The sequence below is a fragment of the Dipodomys merriami genome, unplaced genomic scaffold, assembly GCF_024711535.1.
Source record: "Dipodomys merriami isolate MVZ:Mamm:240054 unplaced genomic scaffold, mDipMer1.0.p SCAF_40, whole genome shotgun sequence".
NCBI classification, from domain to species: domain Eukaryota; kingdom Metazoa; phylum Chordata; class Mammalia; order Rodentia; family Heteromyidae; genus Dipodomys; species Dipodomys merriami.
The window spans coordinates 6575775-6599050 of record NW_027205604.1 but is presented as its reverse complement, the minus strand read 5'-3'; the positions used below and the strand labels follow the sequence as shown (position 1 = coordinate 6599050).

The 23276-nt window shown below is 45.8% G+C and overlaps 1 protein-coding gene and 1 non-coding gene across 3 annotated transcripts in view; both read left to right on the top strand.

The window, feature by feature from the left end:
- Fndc3b (fibronectin type III domain containing 3B) overlaps window positions 1-23276 on the top strand; it is a 281337-nt gene that overhangs the window by 227724 nt on the left and 30337 nt on the right. For both annotated transcript variants that reach the window (XM_069991887.1, XM_069991888.1), the window contains exons 12-22: window positions 2366-2490; window positions 3611-3785; window positions 5742-5828; window positions 7277-7415; window positions 9266-9337; window positions 9737-9855; window positions 11759-11864; window positions 13399-13571; window positions 14825-14938; window positions 15575-15724; window positions 20270-20550. In XM_069991887.1, the coding sequence (XP_069847988.1) occupies window positions 2366-2490; window positions 3611-3785; window positions 5742-5828; window positions 7277-7415; window positions 9266-9337; window positions 9737-9855; window positions 11759-11864; window positions 13399-13571; window positions 14825-14938; window positions 15575-15724; window positions 20270-20550 (1541 nt within the window). The remainder of the gene's footprint in view (window positions 1-2365; window positions 2491-3610; window positions 3786-5741; window positions 5829-7276; window positions 7416-9265; window positions 9338-9736; window positions 9856-11758; window positions 11865-13398; window positions 13572-14824; window positions 14939-15574; window positions 15725-20269; window positions 20551-23276) is intronic.
- Window positions 12767-12901, top strand: LOC138806547 (small nucleolar RNA SNORA58). The gene has a single exon (XR_011365918.1). It is a non-coding gene; the product is annotated as a small nucleolar RNA SNORA58 (small nucleolar RNA).

Here is a 23276-nt window from a genome sequence, read left to right as displayed (position 1 = left end):
TTTTTTGCTCAAGGCTAATGGTTCTACCACTTCTGGCTTTCTGGTGGTTAATTAGAGATGAAGCTCATGGACTTTATTGCCCTGGCTGGCTTTAAACAGTGATCCTCAGATCTCAGCCTCTTGAGTAGCTAGGATTACATACGTGAGCCACCACGGGCTAGTAAAGAAAATGCTTTGAAGGTCCTGCAATTCCTCTTCCAGGATTCTTGAGTGAGTACCTCCCTTTTAAAATAGAAGTCTACTTTCCTGCTCTTGGTGTCTCTCCCCTCTTTCTTATTTAGGTCATAGACAGTCTGCATTGTACCGTATAAAAACCAATTAACCTAGTAAGAAAAGACCAACTTTATTTCTTGGCTGTAGGGCTGCCAAGATGAAACAAAGACATAGGGAAAAGGAAGCATTGAGGAGGAGCCAGCATGGGTTTTGGAAGGGAGAATAGCTTCTGCTGAGTTCAGAAATAGAGGAGAAATAGCAGTAGACCTTGCTTCAGCCCGAAATGAATGCAGAACACACCAGGAGTCTTGTGAAGCATAATCAGACACAGGTACTAATCATGCAAATCTGCGCACAAATAGTTTTCCTATGAATAAATCAGCAGCATCGACCTTGGCATTCAAGGTTAAATAAGCACACAGTGGCCTCGATCAGCGTTCCCGTAGTTTTCTTACACTCACCTCTCAATTGAGCCATGTTTAACCCTAACAAAATGAGCTTTAGGACTTCCATTGCCTTTGCTGGAAAAAGTTCTGCTTTTCCTCGTGAGGAGATGGGGTTGGATGGTGAACAGGACTGTGGTCTAGTTTTTCCTAGTCTGATGATCACACTGGCTGCATCCACGTATTTTATTTTGAATTACACATCCCTTGGAATGTGCTCTAGTGATAAGCATTTGGAAACCTGCTCAGAGATGCTCAAATGTGCCAAGGGGGGAAATGTGTTTGCTTTTGGTTCTTTATAAAATACACTGAGAACTTCAAACATATTCCTGAAGGCCCAAGGTTTCACTAGTGAGAAGACTGTCCACTGTCGGTTGTGATTTGCTGTTGCATGCGCAGCGATAAGTTATATGATGTGATGGATTATGGGTAGGAAATTTTCTCCTAGCACATGGCTCACATGAGTGTACCATCCCTCTGAGCACTGCATAACACAGCTATGTGTTGTCCTTACTGCGAATCTATTTAGATACCGTACTGGGCTTATTTTTCTCCTAAGTGATATGAATATCTTGGAAAGATAAGAGACTTAGAGTGACTGCAATACATCTAAATGAGTTCTGTCAATGTTCTGAAGGATTGTAAGGGATCAGTTCATTTCTTCAAGCACTGATTGAGCTCCAACTTGTGTAAAACACGAGGAAAGAGGGTATGATTCAGGTGAAGCAGGCATACGGGACTCTGGTATTCAGGGACCAGTGAGCAAACAGCTGGGCGTCACTGGGATGTGTGGGGCAGGGATGGCCAGGGCCATAGTTGCAGGAGAGAGGAGACACGTCCAGTGTGTCCCTGAGGCTGTCCAGACTGGTCTTCAGTACATGGGAGGGCCTGGAAAGACCACAGTCCTAGCCAGCCATCCCTACAGTGAGCACCCAAGTGAAGAAGGGGGGCTCTTAGAGATGGTGATCCTTAAGTGAAGCATACTTTGTACCTGAAAGGGCTTTATATGCGCACTACAAGTATAGGTAGGCACTGGCAGCTCACACCTGTAATCCTGGCTACTCAGGGGGCTGAAATCTGAGGATCAAGGGTCAAAGCCAGCCCAGGCAGAAAAGTCTGGGAGACTCTTATCTCCAATTAACCTGCAAGGACCTAGAAGTGGAAGTGTGGCTCAAGTGGTAGTGCACCAGCCTGGAGTGGAAAAAAGAAAAAAAGAAAAGCAAGAGTGTAAGGCCCTGAGTTCAAGCCCCAAGGACCAGCACCATAAAAAAAAAAAAAAGTAAAAGAAAGAAATCGAAGTGCCCGTGGATGACCCATGGCACGGAACTTCCTGTGCTGCCTTGCTTTACGTTAAGGATGAGATTATTTCTGTGTTCTGAGTTCTTTCTGTGCTACATGGATCCTTTCATGTAAACTTTCCTTCTGTTGGCTGTGTTCATTCAAACTAGGAAATTAATTTTAGTTTTAAATTGCTCCTTCGCTTACCTATGGTTATTTTTTTTCCCAAAGAGTTGAACGCATATCGTAGTATCAGAATGATACCCATTAATTTGTGCAAGGAGGATGCATTGGTGATAACTTTCAGTTTTGGAGTGACTCAATCAGTGAGCCAAGTCTGGTGATACTGAGCAGTGCGAAAGAAGCGGCACCCTGTGGTACTGAGGGCAGAAGGAAGACCTTGCATGCGTTGTCTTCCTATTTCCTTGTAGGGGAAGAGAAGCAGTGGGTTCCGACAGTGCTTCTTTGGGAGCCAGAAGCACTGCAAGCTGACCAAGCTGTGCCCGGCCGTGGGCTACACGTTCCGGTTAGCCGCTCGGAATGACATCGGCACCAGGTATGATGCTGGCTTCTCCTCTCAACTTCCAACTTGGAGGCCATGTTTCTGGGTGTCCTGTCATATTGCCAGAAGGCATAAGGAAGCCTGCTGCCCTTCCACAGCTGCACATTCTCTGCCAGCAAAGCCTCCTTTGATGGGAAAAACCTGTGGAAGGGATAAAGTCACTCTGGCCTTTCTGCGGCCTTCTGCAAAGACCCCATTAGGGGGGGGTCTCTGAAAACCGAGATGAAAGAGACAGGCAGCTTTTGAAAGGAACCCTGTAAAGACATGAGTACTCCAGATCTTACGTCTTTTTATTTTTATTCCAAACCCTTGATTCAGTTACCTTTTCCAGTTGTGTGTGGGATGCTGGCTAGCCGTAGTTCTCAAGCCCGGGTTGGATAGCCCAGGATGGAGAGAGCTGTCTTGGTCGCTGATCCCACTTAGGCTGTAGGAGAGGGGGGAGCAGGTGTGTGGCTCCTTGCTCCGTGCTGTGGAGGCTGTGGAAAGGCCACCTTTGGGTCATGCTTGCTGCGCAACTCATGATGAAGGAATGTTTTCTTCTATCACTGCTTATGGAAACATTTCCTTTAAAGATGTGGCCAGCAGCGGCCTCCTACCTTCTCTCCGGCCTACAGAGCCTCTCCCTTTCCTGCTTGGAATTTAACAGAAGTACTTGTCCCAGCCACAGTGATGATTATAGCTTTAGAGCTCCCTAGATAAAAGGTCATGTGAATTGGAGATTGCACACACTTTGGAGAAACAACATTGTATCTATTTGTAAAACACTGGAATTGATCAATAGACCATTCTTTGTGCTCACATTGATTTGAAAACCGGTAGTTTTAGCTTGATACACAAGGTTCTAGGCTGTTCTTTCTTACAACTTTGAAGAGGAAAACTATATATTGGCCTCCAGTAAGGTGGTATGTTTTCCTAAGAGTGGACGATAGGGGGCGATAGAGGAAAGGGAAAGTTGTGGTATTGAATATCACATAGGTCCCTTGTCTGCCCCTTTCTCTCCTTCACGGGCTGTGTGTGTGTGTGTGTGTGTGTGTGTGTGTGTGTGTGTGTGTGTCTGTCTGTCTGTCTGTCTGTCTGTCTGTCTGTCTGTCTCACTGTGTTCATTTCTCTCCAGTGGCTATAGCCAGGAGGTGGTGTGCTACACCTTGGGGAACATCCCGCAGATGCCCTCTGCTCCAAGACTCGTTCGGGCTGGCGTCACGTGGGTCACGTTGCAGTGGAACAAGCCAGAAGGCTGTTCACCCGAGGAAGTGATTACTTACACCCTGGAAATCCAAGAGGAAGAACATGTAAGGTTTATAAACCGTGTACCCCGCGCAGGTTCTGTGATAGCCCTCACAAAAAGGTGCTAAAGAGCCACTTGCCAGATTACCACCACTACCAAAGGCTAACCTGCGCTTCCCCGTCTTGGTAAATGGTGTCCCCTCCTTGTAGCTGGGGAAGACAGAGTTCCATGAACTTATCCTTCACTCTGTATATAATTAGTCAGCAAATCCACAAATCATTCTTAAGAAATCAATCCTTCAGTAGCCAGGTGCCAGTAGCTCATGCCTATAATCCTAGTGGGTAATCCTAGCTATGCGGGAGGCTGAAAACTGAGGATCCTGGTTCAAGCTGACCTCAGACTCTTAATTAACCAGCAAAAAATAAGCCGAAAGTGGGGGTCTGGCTCAAGTGGTAGAGTGCCAGCCTTGAGCAAAAATTCCAAGCCCTGAATTCAAACCTCAGTACCCGCACCAAGAAAAATAATAATGAATGAAAATCTAGAAGTCAAATGTATGTGCAGAGCTAATGTAGTGGTCTCTGAGCCATGTTGTCTCACCCCTGGTTGTGTCAGTGTCCTGTCATTGTCACTCTGTCCCAATCTGAGTGTGTTCTGCACATGAAGCCTTCGTGTGGCCACGCCCCGCTGGGCCTATTTCCTGTCTCAGAGCCGCCTTGGTCCCTTCCAGAGGAAAGGCCAGGCCCCCATCCAAGTCCAGATGGGGTCACAGCCACGGTGTCCTTGACCTCTGCCTCCCCTCCCTCCTGTCCCCTGGGTCTCCTGTCACACATCACCTCTGAGGACAAGCCCTCCCCTGACCACTCTGTGGAAGAGTGCTGTCCAGTCACACCTACCACAAGTGGCACCAGGCACTTGAAATGTATCCACAGACCTAAGGAGCTGCAGTGTTCACCCTATTAAATTTGAGTGTGAAGAGTCACACATGGCTGCTGTGTTTAAGTCACGCCACTGTGAAAGCAGCGCTTCACTGTCCTGTCTGCTTTTTACCCAGCTTTAGCTTGTGTCCTAAACCACAGACTTTGTAGGGGAATCAGGTGGGGCGGGGTGCTTTTGATGGCCTTCTAGGTCGTGTGTGTGTGTGTGTGTGTGTGTGTGTGTGTGTGTGTGTGTGTGTGTGTGTGTGTGTGTGTGTGTGTGTGTGTGTGTGTGTGTGTGTGTGTGTGTGTGTGTGTGTGTGTGTGTGTGTGTGTGTGTGTGCGCGCGCGCGTGCTTGAGCCAGGCTGAATCATATCTCGAGAACACAGATAAGAACCTGGTGCCCAGAAGTTGCGCTGCAGTATTTGATGAATGAATAGATGCTTGATAGAAAGTAAGTGAACTCTCTTAAGGGAGGTTTATCCTTCCCATCTAAACTGCTGTTTCTCTCTTGGTCAGAAGAGGGCACTGTTGTACCCAGTAACCTAAGATGCCCTTTTGGGAAGATCGCAGTACAAGAAGCTTTTTATTTGTGATAAATACATTATTAAATAATTGTTTTCAAGTATTTACTGCTTTGAAACAATGAAGTTGGCAGAGCCAGGGGAAATGACAATATAATAGAATGATTTATTTTGCTTATTTTTGGAGATAGGACTGTAGATTGAACTCTAGGTAATTGCATTTTTGTTTGGCTTTTTCATTCAAGGCTAGGGCTCTACCACTTGAACCTCACCTCCATTTCTGGCTTTTTGGTGGTTAATTGGAGATAAGCATCTTACAGATCCTTCTGCCTGGGCTGGCTTTGAACCATGATCCTCAGATCTCAGCATCCTGAGTAGCTAGGATTACAAGCATACGCGCCAGTGCCTGCTGAAACATACCTGAATCTCCAGTGCTGTGTGTGGCACCTGGGGCTTCTGATACTCTCTGAAGCTCTGCCAGATTTGTCCCCCTGCCTAGAGTAGGAGGAGGCTACATGTGAGTTCTATAGACCATGCCGAGTCAGTGATGCTGATGATTCTTTCTGGCTTTTCCTTCTCAGGATAACCATTTCCACCCAAAATACACTGGAGAGGATTTAACCTGTACTGTGAAAAATCTCAAAAGAAGCACACAGTATAAATTCAGGGTGAGTTGATCACTTTGGTTACCTAAAGTAGTAGTAGTAGTAGTTGTTGTTGTTGTTGTTATTAGTAGTAGTAGTAGTAGTAATATTACTGTTTATCATTTCAAAAGAAGCATCCTGGTTAAAAAAAAATGAAAGTTCACATTTGTGGCCTCTTCCATGTTCAAACTAGCATTGGTATTTTAATAGACATCCCCCATTTTAATTTTAAACTGTACTATTGAGACTGAAAATTGTCCTAATGTATATTGCATAACAACACAGCCAGGTGGCCTGGCTGGAAATAGCAAGCCCAGTGAGAGTGTATCTGTGCCTCTCATGTAGGGCCAAGTGGTTTAATTTGGTTTCTAGTAGTCACTCGGTAAATCCTTTGTCAAATTATCCCATGGAAAGAACGATTTGCTACCAAAAATTCCTTCCTTTGTCCACAAGATGGCACTGTCCTACTCCTAAATAAATTGGATCATTTTATCAGGTTTTCCCACCTTGTTTTTCCTTCCATTATACAATAGGATGTAGTTAATAATGTACTGATTTTTTTTCTATGTCTTCTTCAGAAGACACAAATACATTCACCTAAAACCTACCTATGATTTTATCTTTAGTGTTTACTAAAATGTTTAATGTTTACCAGAATATACAGACCATAAGTGGTCACAAATAAGGACTATTAAATTAATACCTGACTTTAGAGGTAGAAACTGTGTGACTGTGTATGTATTTCACTCTGGGTTTCTGAGGACCTTGATCTTGCAGTGTTAAAAAGTCATGTGCATTATGGTGGATGAGTGGATCAAGAAAATAGTGTGTGTGTGTGTGTGTGTGTGTGTGTGTGTGTGTGTGTGTGTGTGTGTGTGTGTGAGTGTGTGTGTGTGTGATATTCATACAATGGAATTTTACTCATTAGGAAGAATAATATATGTTACTTGCAGGGAAATGGATGAACCTGGAAATAATTGTTAAGTGAAATAAAGTCAAGCTCAGAGAGACAAATGGTGCATGTTTTCTCTTATATATGAAAGCTAGGCCTAAATTGTGAAAGTGTATACAGGACCATACATACATATACATAAATTAACTAAAGGAAGGGACACCCCCCCCCCGGGGGGATACAACTGCTATGAACAACTAACTTATGCTTTTACAAGATGAATACCAGGAGGCTAGAACGTGTGTCACTGAGGATGGTATCATAGGGAGTTGGGGCAGACACATAGAGAAAGGATGGGCAAATGAGTGAGAAAATTCCAGGTATATATTTGAAAATGGAACCAGGTAACTTGAGAGGAGGGGTGGGGATGAGAGATGGGGAGAGCAATGGATGGAAGGGGTAACACTAACAAGACTTGTTGCACACATACACTGACATGTTGAATTGAAACCCCTTAAAATGGAACAACAAGTTAATTTTATAGAACGTCATCCTGAGTGAATTCTTGGTTGTCTTCCAGCTGACTGCTTCAAACATGGAAGGGAAAAGCTGCCCAAGTGAAGTGCTCGTTTGTACAACCAGCCCTGACCGGCCGGGGCCCCCAACCAGACCCCTCATCAAGGGCCCGGTGACAGCTCACGGCTTCAGTGTCAAGTGGGGTATGGAATGCATTGGTTTCAATAGTGACATACTGGTAATAATAATACCAAACGCTGATTTGTGAGCATAGGGTGCATTTGGAGCATACAGGTGAGAAGCCCTCCTAATTAGAATAGATACTCCCTGGGTTGTATTCTAAAATGAAGAAGAGGGATAGACAGAGTAATAGACCGAATTTGATCAATGTGCTATTTATAGGCATATAAAAACTATCACAGTGAAACCTCTCTGTATGATTAACATATGCTAATTAAAAAAAAAAAGACAAGCCAGGCACTGGTGGGTCTTGCTTGTAATTCTAGCTGCTCAGGAGACACAGCTGAGGATCACAGTTCAAAACTATCTAGGGCAGGAAAGTCCATGAAGCTCCTGTCTCGGTTCACGTGATAGAGCACTAGCTTTAAGCAGAAAAGCTCAAGGACAGCACCTAGGCCCTGAGTTCAAGTCCCAGAACTGGCACCAAATAAATAAGCAAGAAACAATGAGATTTTCTTTTCTTTTTTTTTTTTTTTTGTCGATCATGGGGCATGAACTCTGGGCTTGGGCGCTGTCCTTGCGTTCTTCAGCACAAGACAAGTGCTCTACCACTTGAGCTACAGTGCCACTTCCTGTTTCCTGCCTGGGTTGGCTTTGAACCGTGATCCTCAGATCTCAGCCTCCTCAGTAGCTAGGATTACAGGCATAGCCATCGGTGCCTGGCAAAATGAGATTTTAATGTGTTGCTAAATTTTATAACTTAATGGATTCTTAACGTTTAAAAATCTCATTTATTTATTTCATAGTTTTCCTGAATTACATATTTTCCTCCTTAAAATATTCCTGATTTGGTTATGGAAATGGATCAATATATAGTCTGTTCTTCAATAGACCACCCTTAAAATGTCAGTAGACAAAAATTAATTGAAAAGTTGGCATTGAAGGTGAATTACACAAAAGAAAAATAAAATGAACTGCAAAATTTAAGCATGTCCTCTCAAGTTGGTTTTGTCATGCACAGTGTTTGTGTTGCAGTGACACAGGAAGAGTTGTGTCTTGCTGGCCTTTGAGCGTAGACACCTCCCTGAACTTAAGGATGGTCTATTGCTGAATGTCATGTGGAGTTTGAGGAGGAAGCCTGGATTGTCTCAAATAACTAGATACAGCTAGTTATTATTGATAGCTAGGTAGGGGATGTAGAGCTGTGTGGTTTTCACTGAGGGCATATAATATATTAACTCAAAGGCAAAAGCAGGAAACATAGAGAAGTCTAAAATACCATCTTACCAACAGCCAAGTGGCATACAGGAGATGGAGCCCCTCTGGAGGCTGCCTCAAGGTACCTGATCATGTTGAGATAGAATCACGAGGATGTCTGTTTCCCTGGATGACAAAAGACACACAGAACTACAAATCCTGGTGTGCTTTTTGGTAGACCTAGAATGCGCTTGTCAGAAATTATTTAACAGTGCAGTCTTTGACTTCATACTTGTCTGATGTCTTATGAAGTATGATACACAAGTGGAAATAGTAGGTGAGAGGTGAGAGGAAGTGAATTCCCAAAGGTGTGGTCACTGGGAAACGTCTCTCCCTGTGTAAGCATGGAGACTGTGAACTGATAGTCAAGACTTCTCAGAGTTCATTCACAGAGTTGTGCTTTGAGGCAGTTTTGTGCCCAGAGCATCAAGCTCCCACGGGTAGACATCAGTGGACCGTATGTTGAGCTGTCATAGGGAGGGTCTATGCACAGGTAGGACCCTCCCTCCTTAGCTACCTGCCTCCTGAGTGAGTTCTTGGGGTCCCAGCTCTGGGGTTGCACCTGGGGATTCTCTATAGCCAACCATGACACAGGAGACATTTGCTTCCTTCCTAGACCCGCCGAAGGACAACGGTGGCTCTGAGATCCTCAAGTATTTGCTGGAGATCACCGACGGCAATTTCGAAGGTAGAGTGAGAGGCAGCTACTCCGTGCACAGGCCGCAGCGAGGCCTGCTTTCTAACATGCTCCACACTGTTACGGTGATGGGGCAGTCACGGTCCCACAGAAAACCAGTTTAGAATCCCATAGTGGCAATTTTGCCTTTCACACAGAACTCCAGAGAGCAGTTTTTCTATGTCATTTTAAACCAGAGTTCCTAGTGAATCAAATAAATTTAAGGTTCTCATCTCCAAACTAGTCATACTTTCTGTGGGAATTCATTGAAGCAGAGGGGAGGGGAGGAGAGGGAAGGGGAGGGGAGGTTTCCATGGAACTATAACTTGTTTCTGACCATCAGTAATGGTTGATAGTGTTAGGTTTTTATTTATGAGCAGCGTAAACTCACCCATGATTCTTGTCTTACAGCCAACCAGTGGGAAGTGGCCTATAGTGGATCTGCTACAGAATATGTTTTCACCCACCTGAAACCAGGCACTTTGTACAAACTCCGAGCATGCTGCATCAGTACTGGTGGGCACAGCCAGGTGAGTTTGTCTCCAGCTAATAGTACCTCCTTGATCAAGTGTGGCCAAGCTGCATCAATCATACCAGAATACAATTGCAGGTTCACAATGTATTTTCAAGGGCCAAGCATGCGCCTGTAATCCCAGCCAGTCAGTCAGAGATTGGGAAGACTGTGATCTAGTGCCTGCGCTAGCAAAAAGTATAAGACCCTACCCGAAGAGTAACTAAAACAGAAGAAGGCTGGGGTTATGGTTCAAGTGGTAGAGCACTTGCCTGGAAAGTGTGAGAAGTCCTGAATTCACATTCCATAACACCAAGGGAGGAAGAAGAAATTATTTCAGTCATGCCTAGTGTCACTGCCATAGTATTACATTAGGAAGTATTACATTGTACTTTAGAGGAAGAAAAGATAGGCCCCAATGATTATCAACTGAATTAACATGGCTACCAGTTCCCTCATCACTTATTTATGCTTCAGGAACATTTGAAAATTGGTTAGGATTTGCATCCACTAAATAAAGGAGACCGGAAAGGAAGTATAGAACTTAAGAGTCAACGAGGCAAGACTTGTGCACACCTGCCAATTCTGTTAAAGGGCCCCAAGGTCCTCTGCTGCCCTCTTCTGGCAAGTAGTGCTAGAGACCCTATAAATCTCTGAGGGCAGCAGCCCTACCTTGGTCTGTGTGACCTTGGCTCTGTGACCTTGATCTGGCCAGTTAACCTGTCAGGAACCTTCCTCCCAGCCACATGCTGAAGGATAACCTAATAAATGCACATGGAGTACTCTGGACATAAGCTAATGGCATGAAGTTGAATGAGAGGGACATGCTGCTAGAAGATGTGATCCCTTGGAGAGATGCTACTTAACGGTGATGGTTTGAAACCTTCATACTTAGAGAGGGAAGCGGAGATGTTGACTGGCATCCTGGCACAGGAGAAGGTCTACCATTCTGAAAAACGAACGGGTTTTCTTCCATCAACCCAACTGTAACATTTATTTTTTTTTTCCCTATCTGCCCACGGCCCCCAAGGAGGTACTGTGCTATCTGCACTGCCCCATAGACAGTTAGAAATTCTAAGGCAGAGCCAAAGCTCTCCGGCATGCCTTCTGGGACAGAGGACCTCCAAACCAAGACAAAGAGCCATCATGGTACCTCCTGTGGGAGGGGCTGCGCTGCACACACCTTTACTGCTGGATCTGTAGAGTCTGTGTCCTCTGACCTGGTGCCTGGTCCTTCAGACCCTGCTTCCTTAGCTCAGCAGTAGCAGGACCTGCTAGCCCACAGCACACTCTGGTGGCCGACACTGGATTTATTGGCTCTCCTACTCCGTCTCTGGCCAGCCATTTATGGCCCATTCTAAATGTTCACTCAGCCATCATTTTGTGTTCTCTTCTGTCCTCATGAAGGCTCTAAGTTCAATGTAGAGCAGAATAATTATTTGCTAAAGTTATACAACACTCAAACCTATTGATGTGAGTTCAGAAGTAATCATTCTTGTTTTCAAGTGTGCCTCCTGCAGACAGTCTACATTCAAAACACACACATCTGTCATCCTAGCTACTCAGGAGGCTAAGATCTGAGGATCGCAGGTCAAAGCCAGCCCAAACAGGAAAGTCTATGAGACTCTTATGTCCAGTTAACCAGCAAAAGCCAGAAGTGGAGGTATGACTCAGTGGTTGAGGTCCAGCCTTGAGTGAAAAAGCCAAGCAAGAATGTGAGGTCTAGAGTTTAAGTCCTCATACTGGTGCACACACACATCCACATCCACACATACGCGCACACACATCCACACACTGACATGAAAGTTCTTCTACCCAGGGCACATACAGTAGTGTCTACACATTCAAACTGTGCACCGTGTGGGGTCAGATCTGCGTGCTGTGTTGCGTTTATGAAGAGCTCTCCCCTGTTTCTCCTGCAGTGTTCCGAAAGTCTCCCTGTCCGCACACTGCGCATAGCGCCCGGCCAGTGTCAGCCACCGAGGGTTTCAGGGAGACCAAAGCACAAAGAAGTCCACTTAGAGTGGGGTGAGTGAAGAATCTTCACCTTACCTGGACAGGGGCGGGCAACTGGACGTGACCATTCATGCTTTGTCAATTAACTTCCAAAGCTTCCTTCGTGTACCTGGGCCTAGATCCCCTCAATCCCTCCCCTTGCTGTTTGGACCCCCAAGGGCCCCCACCCTCTCTCCGTCCCTCATCGGCACCAGGGCCAGCCACTCCTGCCTTTCTCAGGAATCTTTCTAGAGAAAAGTTGGGCTCTGCTGAGAGCTTAAAGCAAGACATGCGTCCCAGGCTGCCGTGGGGGGTGCCCTGACACTATTTTTTTTCTTGCTTTCTTTTTTTTTTTTTTTTTTAATTCGCCTGAATAGTCAGGGAACTTCCACCTATTATACTTAGGTTTTCTTTTTTTTTCAAATTCCGACCAGAAAAAGCTGAATACAGTTGGAAACTAGTTACACACTAGTTTTACTCCAAAGGAGTAGGATCATTCAGATTTACTCCATAAAAGTATGCAATCCTTGGCTGGGAAGGTGGCTCAGTGGTAGAGTGCTTGCCTTGCATGCCTGAGGCCCTGGGTTCGATTCCTCAGCACCACATAAGCAAAAAGAAAAAAGCCAGAAGTGGCGCTGTGGCTCAAGTGGTAGAGCGCTAGCCTTGAGCTGAAGAGCTGAGGGAAAGTGCCCAGGCCCAGAGTTCAGGCCCCATGCCGGACCCAAAAAAAAAAAAAAAAGAACTTTTGATTATTTTTTTACAATTTAAGATCCCAACTTTTATAACTTTTTCTATTCAAAAATTCTCCTTTTCCTTTAGGATGGTGTAGATACAAGTATTTCTGCACGATTCACTGAAATTTTTTGTTGACACTTTGCTCATGTGCTTCCTGATGCCATGTAAACCTTTCCTGTTGTTCCCAAAGCTTCTCGCTTGGGCATATCCGTAGACCTTGCCTTACTCGGATCATGGTCAGGTAGGGGGGACAGTGTATGCCAGAGTAATTGGAGTTCATGCCATCTCTTATCAGCTTAATCAGTGGCTTGATAAATTGCAGGACTCCAACATTCACCTGCTTCTTACTCTGTGGTTCTCAGGTTGGAAAATGAGTGACATCAAATCTCTGCTTTTTTATTTCTTTGTTCTAATAAAAATAAAATAAATAAAAGCTTCTGGCCTGATGATTGCAAGTGTCAGTGTGTGGGACTAGCACATTCTCCCCACGTAGCCTAAAGGTAATGAGATACTAGGTCATATGGCAGTCTGGAGCTTTGAACCTGGACTTACTGTGATCTCCAAGTTAAGATTTTTTTTTTTCCTTTTACATTGCATGACACGTGAAGAAGTTTGCCCTGCTAACACTCCTGTTATTTTGGATTCATTAAACACATGGAAATCTATATGCTTTGGTTACTGAGAACATCATTCAGGGCTTTTTCATTTTGTTAGGAAGAAGAGATCTTTTGTAAGAGAAATACATGGTGCTTCACAAAAGCTGTAGGAAATCAAACCCACTATGGTGCACAGAGCATGCTAAGATTTACAAACATGACCTGCTGCCTTGCAGATGTGCCCGAATGCGAGAGCGGCTCCGAGGTGTCGGAGTTCAGCGTGGAGATGACGGAGCCTGAGGACGCGGCCTCCGAGGTGTACCACGGGCCAGAACTCACGTGCACCGTGGGCAACCTGCTCCCTGGGACCGTGTACCGCTTCCGAGTGAGGGCGCTCAACGACGGAGGGGTGCGTGCCAGGGCCGTGCTGTCGTCCGCATGCGGGCTTCTCACACAGCTGCTTCTGTGTGTGCTTGAGCTGGGGCTTGAACTCAGAACCTAGGGCTCTGTTCTCAGCGTTTTCACTTTGCACTGGCACTCTGCTACTGGAGCCACACCTCTACTTCCCCATGCTGATGGGAGGGGTGGGGCCCTGGGGAGAAAGATGCAGAAATGCTGGCTTCCAGAGAATGACAGTCAGCAGCCGAGCGTGGGGCACATCCCTATATAATCTCAGCACTAAGGATGCTGAGGCAAGGGAATCATAGGTTTGAGCAAACCAGGGAGACAGTGTCTCAAGACACAAGAGGAGGAGAGAGATCTAGAATACCCAGAATTTATTAAGCAAATTTTTTTTAAAACCTGAAGCTCTAGTCACTTTTTTTTTTTTTTGGGGGGGGGGGTCCAGTCGTGGGGCCTAAACTCTAGGCCTGAGCGCTGTCCCTCAGCTCTTCAGCTCAAGGCTAGTGCTCTACCACTTGAGCCACAGCACCACTTCCAGCTTTTTTCTTTTTGCTTATGTGGTGCTGAGGAATCGAACCCAGGGCCTCAGGCATGCAAGGCAAGCGCTCTACCACTGAGCCACCTTCCCAGCCCCTCCAGTCACTTTTTTATGAAGTTAAATTTTAACTTAGGCTGTGCATCAGACTTAGTTTTCTTGGATGTGTCTGAGGCGTGGGACGCAGCATGGCCTGTCTTGTCAGAAATTGCCATATTTTTTTCCTACATCAGAGTGAGTCACACAACCTTCTTCTCTTTTTCAGTAAAAGATGAGACGTATGTAAGAGGCTTTTACTCCCTGGCAAACACCACTAGTGTACAGACAAGTAAAAGCGGGGAGCATTACTTCATTGGGGTGGTGGGCCTGAGGTTGGAGCTCAGGACCTCACCTTGCTACTACCTGAACCATCCCCCCAGCTGTTTTTTGGGTTTAGTGATTTGGAGAGAAGGTCTCACACTTTTGCCCTGGCCCATCTAGATCATGCTCCTCCTATTTCTGCTTCTCACCACCACATCTAACTGTTGGCTGAGAGAGAGAGTTTTTCAAAACTTTATGCCTGAGCTGGCCCTTGAACCGAGTAACAGAGATTACAGGGGTGAGCCACAGCACTGGGCCTCAGGAGAGTGGGTTTTGATCAGTTGTATTGTTGGTGATGTTAGCATCATCTGTATCCACACCCACACACAACATGTATTCACACATGTGTGCCCTTCTCTTTCCAGTATGGTCCCTATTCTGATGTGTCTGAAATCACCACTGCAGCCGGGCCCCCGGGACAGTGCAAAGGACCTGGGATTTCTTTCACATCTGATGGCCGTGTCCTCGTGAACTGGGAGGTAAGCACTGACCCATAGGCGTCCGTTCTCTGTTGCTTCTGCTTCACCCCAGACACAAGTTAGGAGGAACCCACGAAGCCAAGATGCCTGCCTGACATTCATGTGGTCTGAATATAACAATCTTGGCACTTGGTTGCATTCTTTAGAGTGATGGAAATGGCCACCATTAAAAGGGAAATGAACTCGTATGTGTGTGTGTGTGTGTGGTGTGTGTGTGTGTGTGTGTTGGTGCTGGGGTTCAAACTCTAGGTGCTGGCTCTTAGGGTGTGGTTATTTGTTGGGTTTTTGGGGGGGTTCAAGGCTGGCACTCTACCACTTGAGTTATTCTTCCACTTCTGGCTTTTTGTGACTTGGTTGGAAATAAGAGTTTCATGGACTTCCCACCTTGGGCTGGCTTTGAATCCTTATCCTCAGATCTCAGCCTCCTGAGTAACTAGCATTGCAGGCCTGAGCCACTGGTGCCCACATGGAAGTGTGGTTTGCATGCCTTCCTTCTTGCTTGTGATGTTTGTATTGGAAATCCTTTGTGCCTGTTTCCCCGCCTCCCCCTTCTCCCGCCCAGGTGAGCTAGTTGAACTGCACACAGTCTGCACTTTCTTGGTGGAATGACTCACTACCTGAATCGCTTTTCCCCAGAGCCCCGAGAGCTTGGGTGCAGACATCTCAGAATACCGGTTGGAGTGGGGAGAAGATGAAGAGTCCCTGGAACTCATTTATCACGGGCCAGACACCTGCTTCGAGATAAGAGACCTGCTGCCTGCCGCTCAGTATTGTTGCAGGCTACAGGTAGGCCGACATGTTTCTCATTATTCCTGGGGCAGGCGAGTCTTCATAAAGACTCTTTCAGGAAATAACTAATAGGGGCAAAGAAGAATGTTAAGGGGTATAAGGAGGAAAGAGTCCTTTGAAATAAGAAAAACACGTGTATGCTGGGCCCTGGTGGCTTATGCCTGTAATCCTAGCTACTCAGGAGGCTGAGATCTAAAGGTCACAGTTCAGCACCAGCCCAAGCAGGAAAGTCCATGAGACTCTTCTCTCCAATTAGCCAGCAAAAATGTGGAAGTGGAGGTATAGCTCAAGCAGTAGCGTGGCAGCCATGAGCAAAAACAGTTAAGGGACTGGGATCAGGCCCTGGGTTCAAGCCCCAGTGCTAGCACAAAAGAAAAAAACTCATTTTGATGTCTGGTATATAGCAAATTTCCATTGTCTGAGCAGTTGTAACATGTTAGAGCCTGCGGGGGTCTTCCCTCTCTACTTCTACACCTCGCGTGGCCGGATCATGTGTGAATGAATGCATCCAGGTGAAAGGAGAGCTGGAGCCTTGGGAGGGAGGCCCTGCAGTGCCCCTGCAGCTCCCGCGGTGCACCCCGCATCCAAAAGCCAGAGAACTGGCATGCAGACAGAAGTCCCATTCATATACCAGCTCGTATTGGAGCTGAGAACAAATATCTGGTTTGTTTGGGACCTATCGGCCTGAGGTTGCAGGACCACCTCCCGTAACTGTTCAGGGCGGGGCATCTGCAGGCTTCTCCCGGGGTGGGGATGGGGATGTGTAGAATGGGATCAGGAATCGTGATTCCTGGCCTCACCCCCAACACCAGTGTTCATGGGTTTACTCTATATCATGCATTTGGGTAAATGTTTTGTTCTGCTAGAAAGCTTGTTTTCTTTTTAATGCTTGCACTTGTAGTACTGGAACTTGAACTCAGGGCCTTGCATTCTTGCTTGGCTTTTCTTGCTCAAGGTTGGTGCTCTACTACATGAGCCACACCTGAACCTTCCTGCCCTGCCTAGCTTTGATTGGTGATCCTCAAATCCCAGCCTCCCATCCCAAGTGTCTAGAACTACAAACATACAGGAGCCACTACCGCCCAGCTAGAAACCTGTAATAAAAACTGAAAATCAAATTCTTGAACCATTTCTTTCCATTTTCTTCAGTAATATTTCCTGAGCACAAAGTTGTATCAGAATCAAAAGACGATCAGGAAGGAATATACAAAGATGAATTAATCAAATGCCAATGTTGGCCTGGAAGGATCGTCTTCACATGTCTAGCTTTGACTGCAAAGATGCCACATTTAGTTTCTGACCTGATTTAAGTCATGGATCAAGAGTGTTTATTAGAAGTGCTCCCAATGTCCCTGACCTCTTTGGAGAAAATACTCCCATCAATTCAATTTTCCAGAACAACTAAAGCTTTTTTTAGTTAAATTCTGAAAGCCTGCTTTATCTGAAACATTTCTGATTAAACCATTTTGCTACACATCATCCTTTCTTCTCAGCTAGAGCACCTGAGACGTAATTAACCCTTCCCTGCGTGCATGTCGTGGCACATTAGCTGAGCTTTGTAAAGGTGGCGCTGAGTCGCTAGGAAAGGGCGGATTGTATGCCATCCTGCCCAGTGGAGAATAAGGTCAGGATAAAGAGTGCCACGTGGTGCAGCGCTCCCTCCCCTCCGCTTTTGAAGTTTTCCTGCCTCTTTAAGGTTGCCTTTTTTTTTTCTTACCATTCTGGGGTGATGGTGTCACACTTAGCATTGCCTGCATTTTCTAAGATGCAATTAAAAGAGGTGCAGAATGATCTGGTTTCTCTGTATGGACAGTCAGGAATAGGAAATGTTTTTAGATGTCCATAATTGTCAGAAAATGAGTCAGAGCGTGTGACAGAGGTGTGAGAACATGGAAGCAGGCAGTACCTCTGAGATCACCACGGGCACACTGGAGCAGGACCGCCCACAGGCTCTGTAGCCCTCTCATGGTGTCTGTGGCCCATGGAGGAATTATTCCCATCTGACTTTACTCCAAAGTCAGCTTCAACCTGAATATTCCTTTGACTATCTGGCACTTAAAAAAAATTAAATCATTTTAACATATACTCTTGTAGGATTTGGGGGATAGGGGAGAAGGTGTGTGTTGGAATTGAGGCTTGAACCCAGGGCTTAGGTCCTCTCCCTGAACTTTTTTTTTTTTCTTCCAAGACTGGTGCTGTACCACTTGAGCCACAGCTCCAGTTTCAGCTTTTTGCTAGTTAATTAGAGATAAGAGTCTCATAGATTTTTCTGCCTGAGCTGGATTTAAACTGAGATTCTCACATCTCAACCTCCTGAGTAGCTAGAATTATAGGCTTGAGCAACTGGCACATGGCTCTTTTTTATTGTTTGTTTTTGTTCATTTTTGGGGTGCCAATTCTGGGGCTTGAACTCAGGGCCTGGGTGCTGTCCTTGAGCTTTTGTGCCCAAGGCTAGCACTCCACTACTTGAGCCGCAGTTCCACTGCTGGAGATAAGAGTTTATTGGAGATAAGAGTCTCATAGATTTTCCTGCCTGGGCTGGCTTAGAACCATGATCCTAAGATCTTAGCCTCTGAGTAGCTAGGATTACAAGCATGAGCCACCAGCACCTAGTTCTTCTTTTTTTTTTTTTTTTAAGGTTAGAAACTTCAAGTGGCTACACAAGGGAGACATTTAACATGTCCATGTAAGTGGACGTAAGTGCAGTGCTACTCCATCTGTCTCCCCTTCTACCATTTTCCCCAGCCCTCCTAGCCCCCACAGACATGAGAAATTTCTCATGTCCCACTTCCTTTATCACACATGTACAATGAGCATTCTTGCTGTATTTGTTGGCCTTTCTTGTTTCATTCATCCACAGTGCCCAACTAGCCCCTCATTCAAACTGTATTTCAGCTTCCTGATACTCATTTCTGTGCTGTATTTTTAGTGAAGTGTGTCTTGTTCTGCTCAGGGGTTGTTTTTTTTTTTTCTTTTTTTGAATTTTTATGTCCTTCCTTAGGAGTATTTTAATTAAGAAGTACCAGAGCAATGCTTTTTTTTGTAAGTGGCATATAGAATATTACACTGGCCACTTTCTTAGTAAAAGATGCTTTTAAATTAAGTGTCCTTTGAACACTGATGATTGCAAGTACCATAAATCAAGAAAGAATTTTCCACACAGCCAAGCCCGATTAAAGAAAGTAGGCCACCAGATAGAATCCTGGAATGGAAAAAATAACTATCTTACTGGAAAAAATGAGGAAGGCATGAATGGAGTCTTGCGCTCTTCACAGTAGTGTAGCAAACCTGGCTTGTTCAGTGTGATTGTTCTGTGGTGTATAAAATGTTACTCCTGAGAGCACAGGGTGAGGCCACAGAGATTTCCCTGTGCAGTGTGTGTGGCTTTTCTACCAATGTGAAAAGTGGTCCAAATTCTATAGAGTTTGGTCACAAAGGGAAATGCTGTCTTGCTCGGGTTTTCCCCCTGGGAAGGAAGTAAGGTACGGAGACAGAGGAGGAAGAGGAGTTGGATGAGTAGGGGGAAGGAAGAGGGGGGGAGGGAAGAGAAATGATAAATGCAAAATGAAAGAATAATGAGACTAGAAAAAGAACTAAAAGCAAAAAGAGAGCTGTGGGCATTGCTCAAGTGGGTAAAGCACCTGCCTAGCAAGCATGAAGCCAGTACTTCTAAAGAGAACCAAAACGTATGATTTAAAATTTCTTTAAAGGGGGCCCTGTGGCTCAAGTGGTAGAGCGCTTGCCTTGAGCTGAAGAGCACAGGGACAGTGCCCAGGCCCAGAGTTCAAGCCCTACAACCAACCAAAAAAAAAAAAAAGTCATAAAATTTCTTTAAAAAGATATAGTTAAAGTATTGTCATAGTCACATGTGACTACTGTCACAATGCTACTAAATATTACTAGAGTTTTGCAGGTATTTGATAGGGAGCCAATTCTTCTAGCCTACTTTTTTTTTTTTATATATAACTTGCAGATTAACCAAGAAAGGAGCTATATGTAAGTGTTGTTTGTAGACATCTCCTGATGATCAAGTCTCAATGGGGTCAATGAGAACTAGATCTCCATTCACTTCCAAAAAGTTACCTTCAAGTTTTTTGTATATGCAAAAAACAAAAAACAAAAAAAAAAAAACAAAACACCATACTAAGCAAGGCACCAATGGCTCACACCTGTAGTCTTAGCCACTCAAGAGGGTGAGATACAAAGATCACTGTTCAAAGCCAGCTTGGGCAGACAAATCTAAGAGACCCTTATATCCATTAAACTAGCAAAAAGCTGAAAATGGAGGTGTGGCTCCAGTGGTAGAGCACCAGCCTGGAGCTGAAAAGTTAAGGGAGAGCTCCAGGCCCTGAGTTCAAGCCTAAGTGCTGGAACATGGATGGATGGTAGATAGATAGATAGATAGATAGATAGATAGATAGATAGATAGATAGATAGATAGATAGATAGATAGATAGATAGATAGATAGATAGATGAATGATACACCAGTAACATGGAGGCGTTAGGATGTGCCAATGGAGTGTCGCTGTCCTGTTTTCCAGGCCTTCAACCCCGCAGGTGCGGGACCGTACAGTGAGCTTGTTGTATGTCAGACGCCAGCGTCCGCCCCCGACCCCATTTCCACGCTCTGTGTCCTGGAAGACGAGCCCCTCACCACCCACCCAGACCCACCCTCCGTGTGCCTGGTTCTGAACTGGGAGGAGCCATGCAGTAACGGCTCTGAGATCCTCGCTTACAACATCGATCTTGGAGACAAAAGTGTCACGGTGGGCAACACCACCAGCCATGTCCTGCGGGACCTTCTCCCCGAAACCACATACAGGTGAGTGCAGGAGGGGCACCCAGGCAGCCCCAGCCCCTAGCGCCTCCCACTCACATGCAGATAGGCTTCCAGGCTTGTGTTGCTTTATTCTCACCTCGGTGGAAGAATGTCCCCTCATGTTAGTCTCCTGGGGCCTTGGTTGTCGCTGGGTGTGTTCTCTCCATGGCTTGTCCCTCTCTCTCCACCTTCTGTCCTCACCCATGTGTGTGCCCACCATCCCCAACAGCAGATGTAGGGCTACAAAGTGTTTGTGATCGACTGGACTTTGGATTTCACAGAGGGGCTCAGAATAATTCCATCACCCCCTGCACAAAACACAACACTCATCTGCATTCTCTCCTTCTCCCCAAGTACCGGGGAGACCTTCTAATTGTCTGTAAGAACTACAAATCACCTGGCTCAGCGCCACCCCCGCCCCCAGCTTGCTGCAGCCTCTTCAATTAAAACATTTGGAATGATCTGGCCCACATCCTCAGAAGAGGTTCAGGAGCTGTCTCTGGTCATGTTAGTGTGGCCCCAGAAGGTCCCCTGGTCACTTCCAAAGTTTCTTTGGCAGGGTGGTATGCGAGTGCCACAGACTCAGACTCAGCTCTTTGTGCAAGGTGTCTTTGGGCAAGGTATTTAATCTCTGTGTCCCAGTGTCCTCTGTGAAATGAAACATATGGTAAGGAGGAAATGATGGCCTGGTGCCTGTGGCTCACACCTGTGGCCATAACTACTCAGGAGGCTGAGATCTGAGGATCGCAGTTCAAATCCAGCCCAGGCAGGAAAGTCCATGAGACTCTCATCTCCACTTAACCACCAAACATCAGAAGTAGAGCTGTGCCTCAAGTGGTAGAGCCCTAGCCTTGAGCAACAGTGCTCAGGGACAATGCCTAAGCCTTGAGTTCAAGCCCCAGGACCAAGACAAAAATAAATAAATAAGTAAATAAGGAGTAAATAATGAGTATTAGAGTCCAGCAACACATAGGAAGTTGAAAACAGACACTACTGTAACCTGATCATTAAGATCCTCACCCCACAGAGCCCTTCTTCCTTTGATCATTAAGATCCTCACCCCATAGAGCCCTTCTTCCTTTGATCATTAAGATCCTCACCCCATAGAGCCCTTCCTCTTTCCAGTGGGTAGCAGGCACCGAACCCAGCAGCAACTGCTTCCAAAGGTTTGTCGTTTCTCTGATGCTTTTTTCTACAGTGGTTTCTAATTCTTTTGCTGGGTAGATTTGTCTTTCTGTCCCCGGAAGCTGAAGTAAGAACTCCACAGTTCCATCTGGACACGTCATATTGTCTCTGCCTGCTTCTCCCACCAAGTCTGACTGTTAGGAGTAATTCATGTATTTGTTTTGCTTTCCCAGACAACGACAGGTTTTGCTTGTTGTTTTATATGCTTGCATTATTTTAGGAACTCTCTTTAGTTATTGTATACGCTGACTTTCTAAAATGTTGTCCTGGCACAGGCCCTGGTAGCCGTAGCTCACATCCATAATCCTAACTACTTGGGAGGTTGAGATCTAAGGATGGGGTTCAAAGACAGCCTGGGCAGCAAAGTCCAAGCGATTCTCATAGTCAGTGAACCACCAAAAATCCAGAAGTGAAGCTCTTGCTCCAACAGTAGAGTGTGAGCAAAAAAGCACAGAGACAGTGCTTAGACCCCAAGGTCAAGCTCTAATACCAGCAGATGAATGCATACACATGCGTGAGCTCGCGCACGCGTGCGCACACACACACACACATTCACACACATAAAACCACTTTCATGTCATTTGGAGCACTCTGGATTTCAACACACAAAGGTCAAAGGTGGTTGTGGTGGTGGAAAAAAGGTTGTATATGGAAGGTTGTTGGGGGTCTCAGAGAAGATCAGAGTTCCTAGTGGTCAGGATCTGCAGGTGTAGGAGCTGGGGTATAGCTCAGTGGCAGAGCATTTACACAGCCTTCACAGGGCCCTGGGTTCCACCCACAACACTCAGTGGGGAAACAAAAGGACTTCCGACCAACACTGGATCAACGGACGCATGATGGTAACAGATGAAGAAGCAGGTCAGAGTTGTAGCCAATCCCAGAAGACCAGTCTTCCTCACCCCTGTTTTGTACCTTGGTCTGAGTGCCTGCTGTGCCCACGCGCAGAGAAAACCCACAGATGATGAGCCCCATACCTTGACCACAGGGAATTTCCTGTGTGGTTGCTCAAGGAAATCTGATCATGAGCTCAGCCTCCTCTGGAGATGATTGAGGCCTGTCATCCCCATCTGTCTCCAGAAGACTAGATGTCTCCGTGCAGTCTCTCCTGGAGCCCTTGAGGCAGAACTAGCATGGAGACTTGGAGGGGAGGGCGGGGGTGAGGAGGGAGGGAACAGTTTCATCCCCACTCTGGCCCACACCTATCTTGAAACAAGACTTAAATGCTCAGTCCTCTGAGTGTTCAGAAAGATGAGGGGCTTTGGGCACAGTGTTAGCCTAAGAATTTCCCTTTCTCCTATACTGTACTCACCTGACAGGGGGCTTCAATGATGGGACTCAAAGGACCCTGTGCATGGAAATATAATGAAATTACCACATACTACAAATGTATCCCAATTCTAAATGGACAGATAGATGAATAGATGACGGACAGATAGATGGATGCTCAGGGGTATCAATGAAGTAGAGAACATTTTGAATCCTGTTCAGTAAGAAAAGCCGGTAAAGATGAGAGGTGGTAGCTCACAGCTGATACCCCAGCTCTT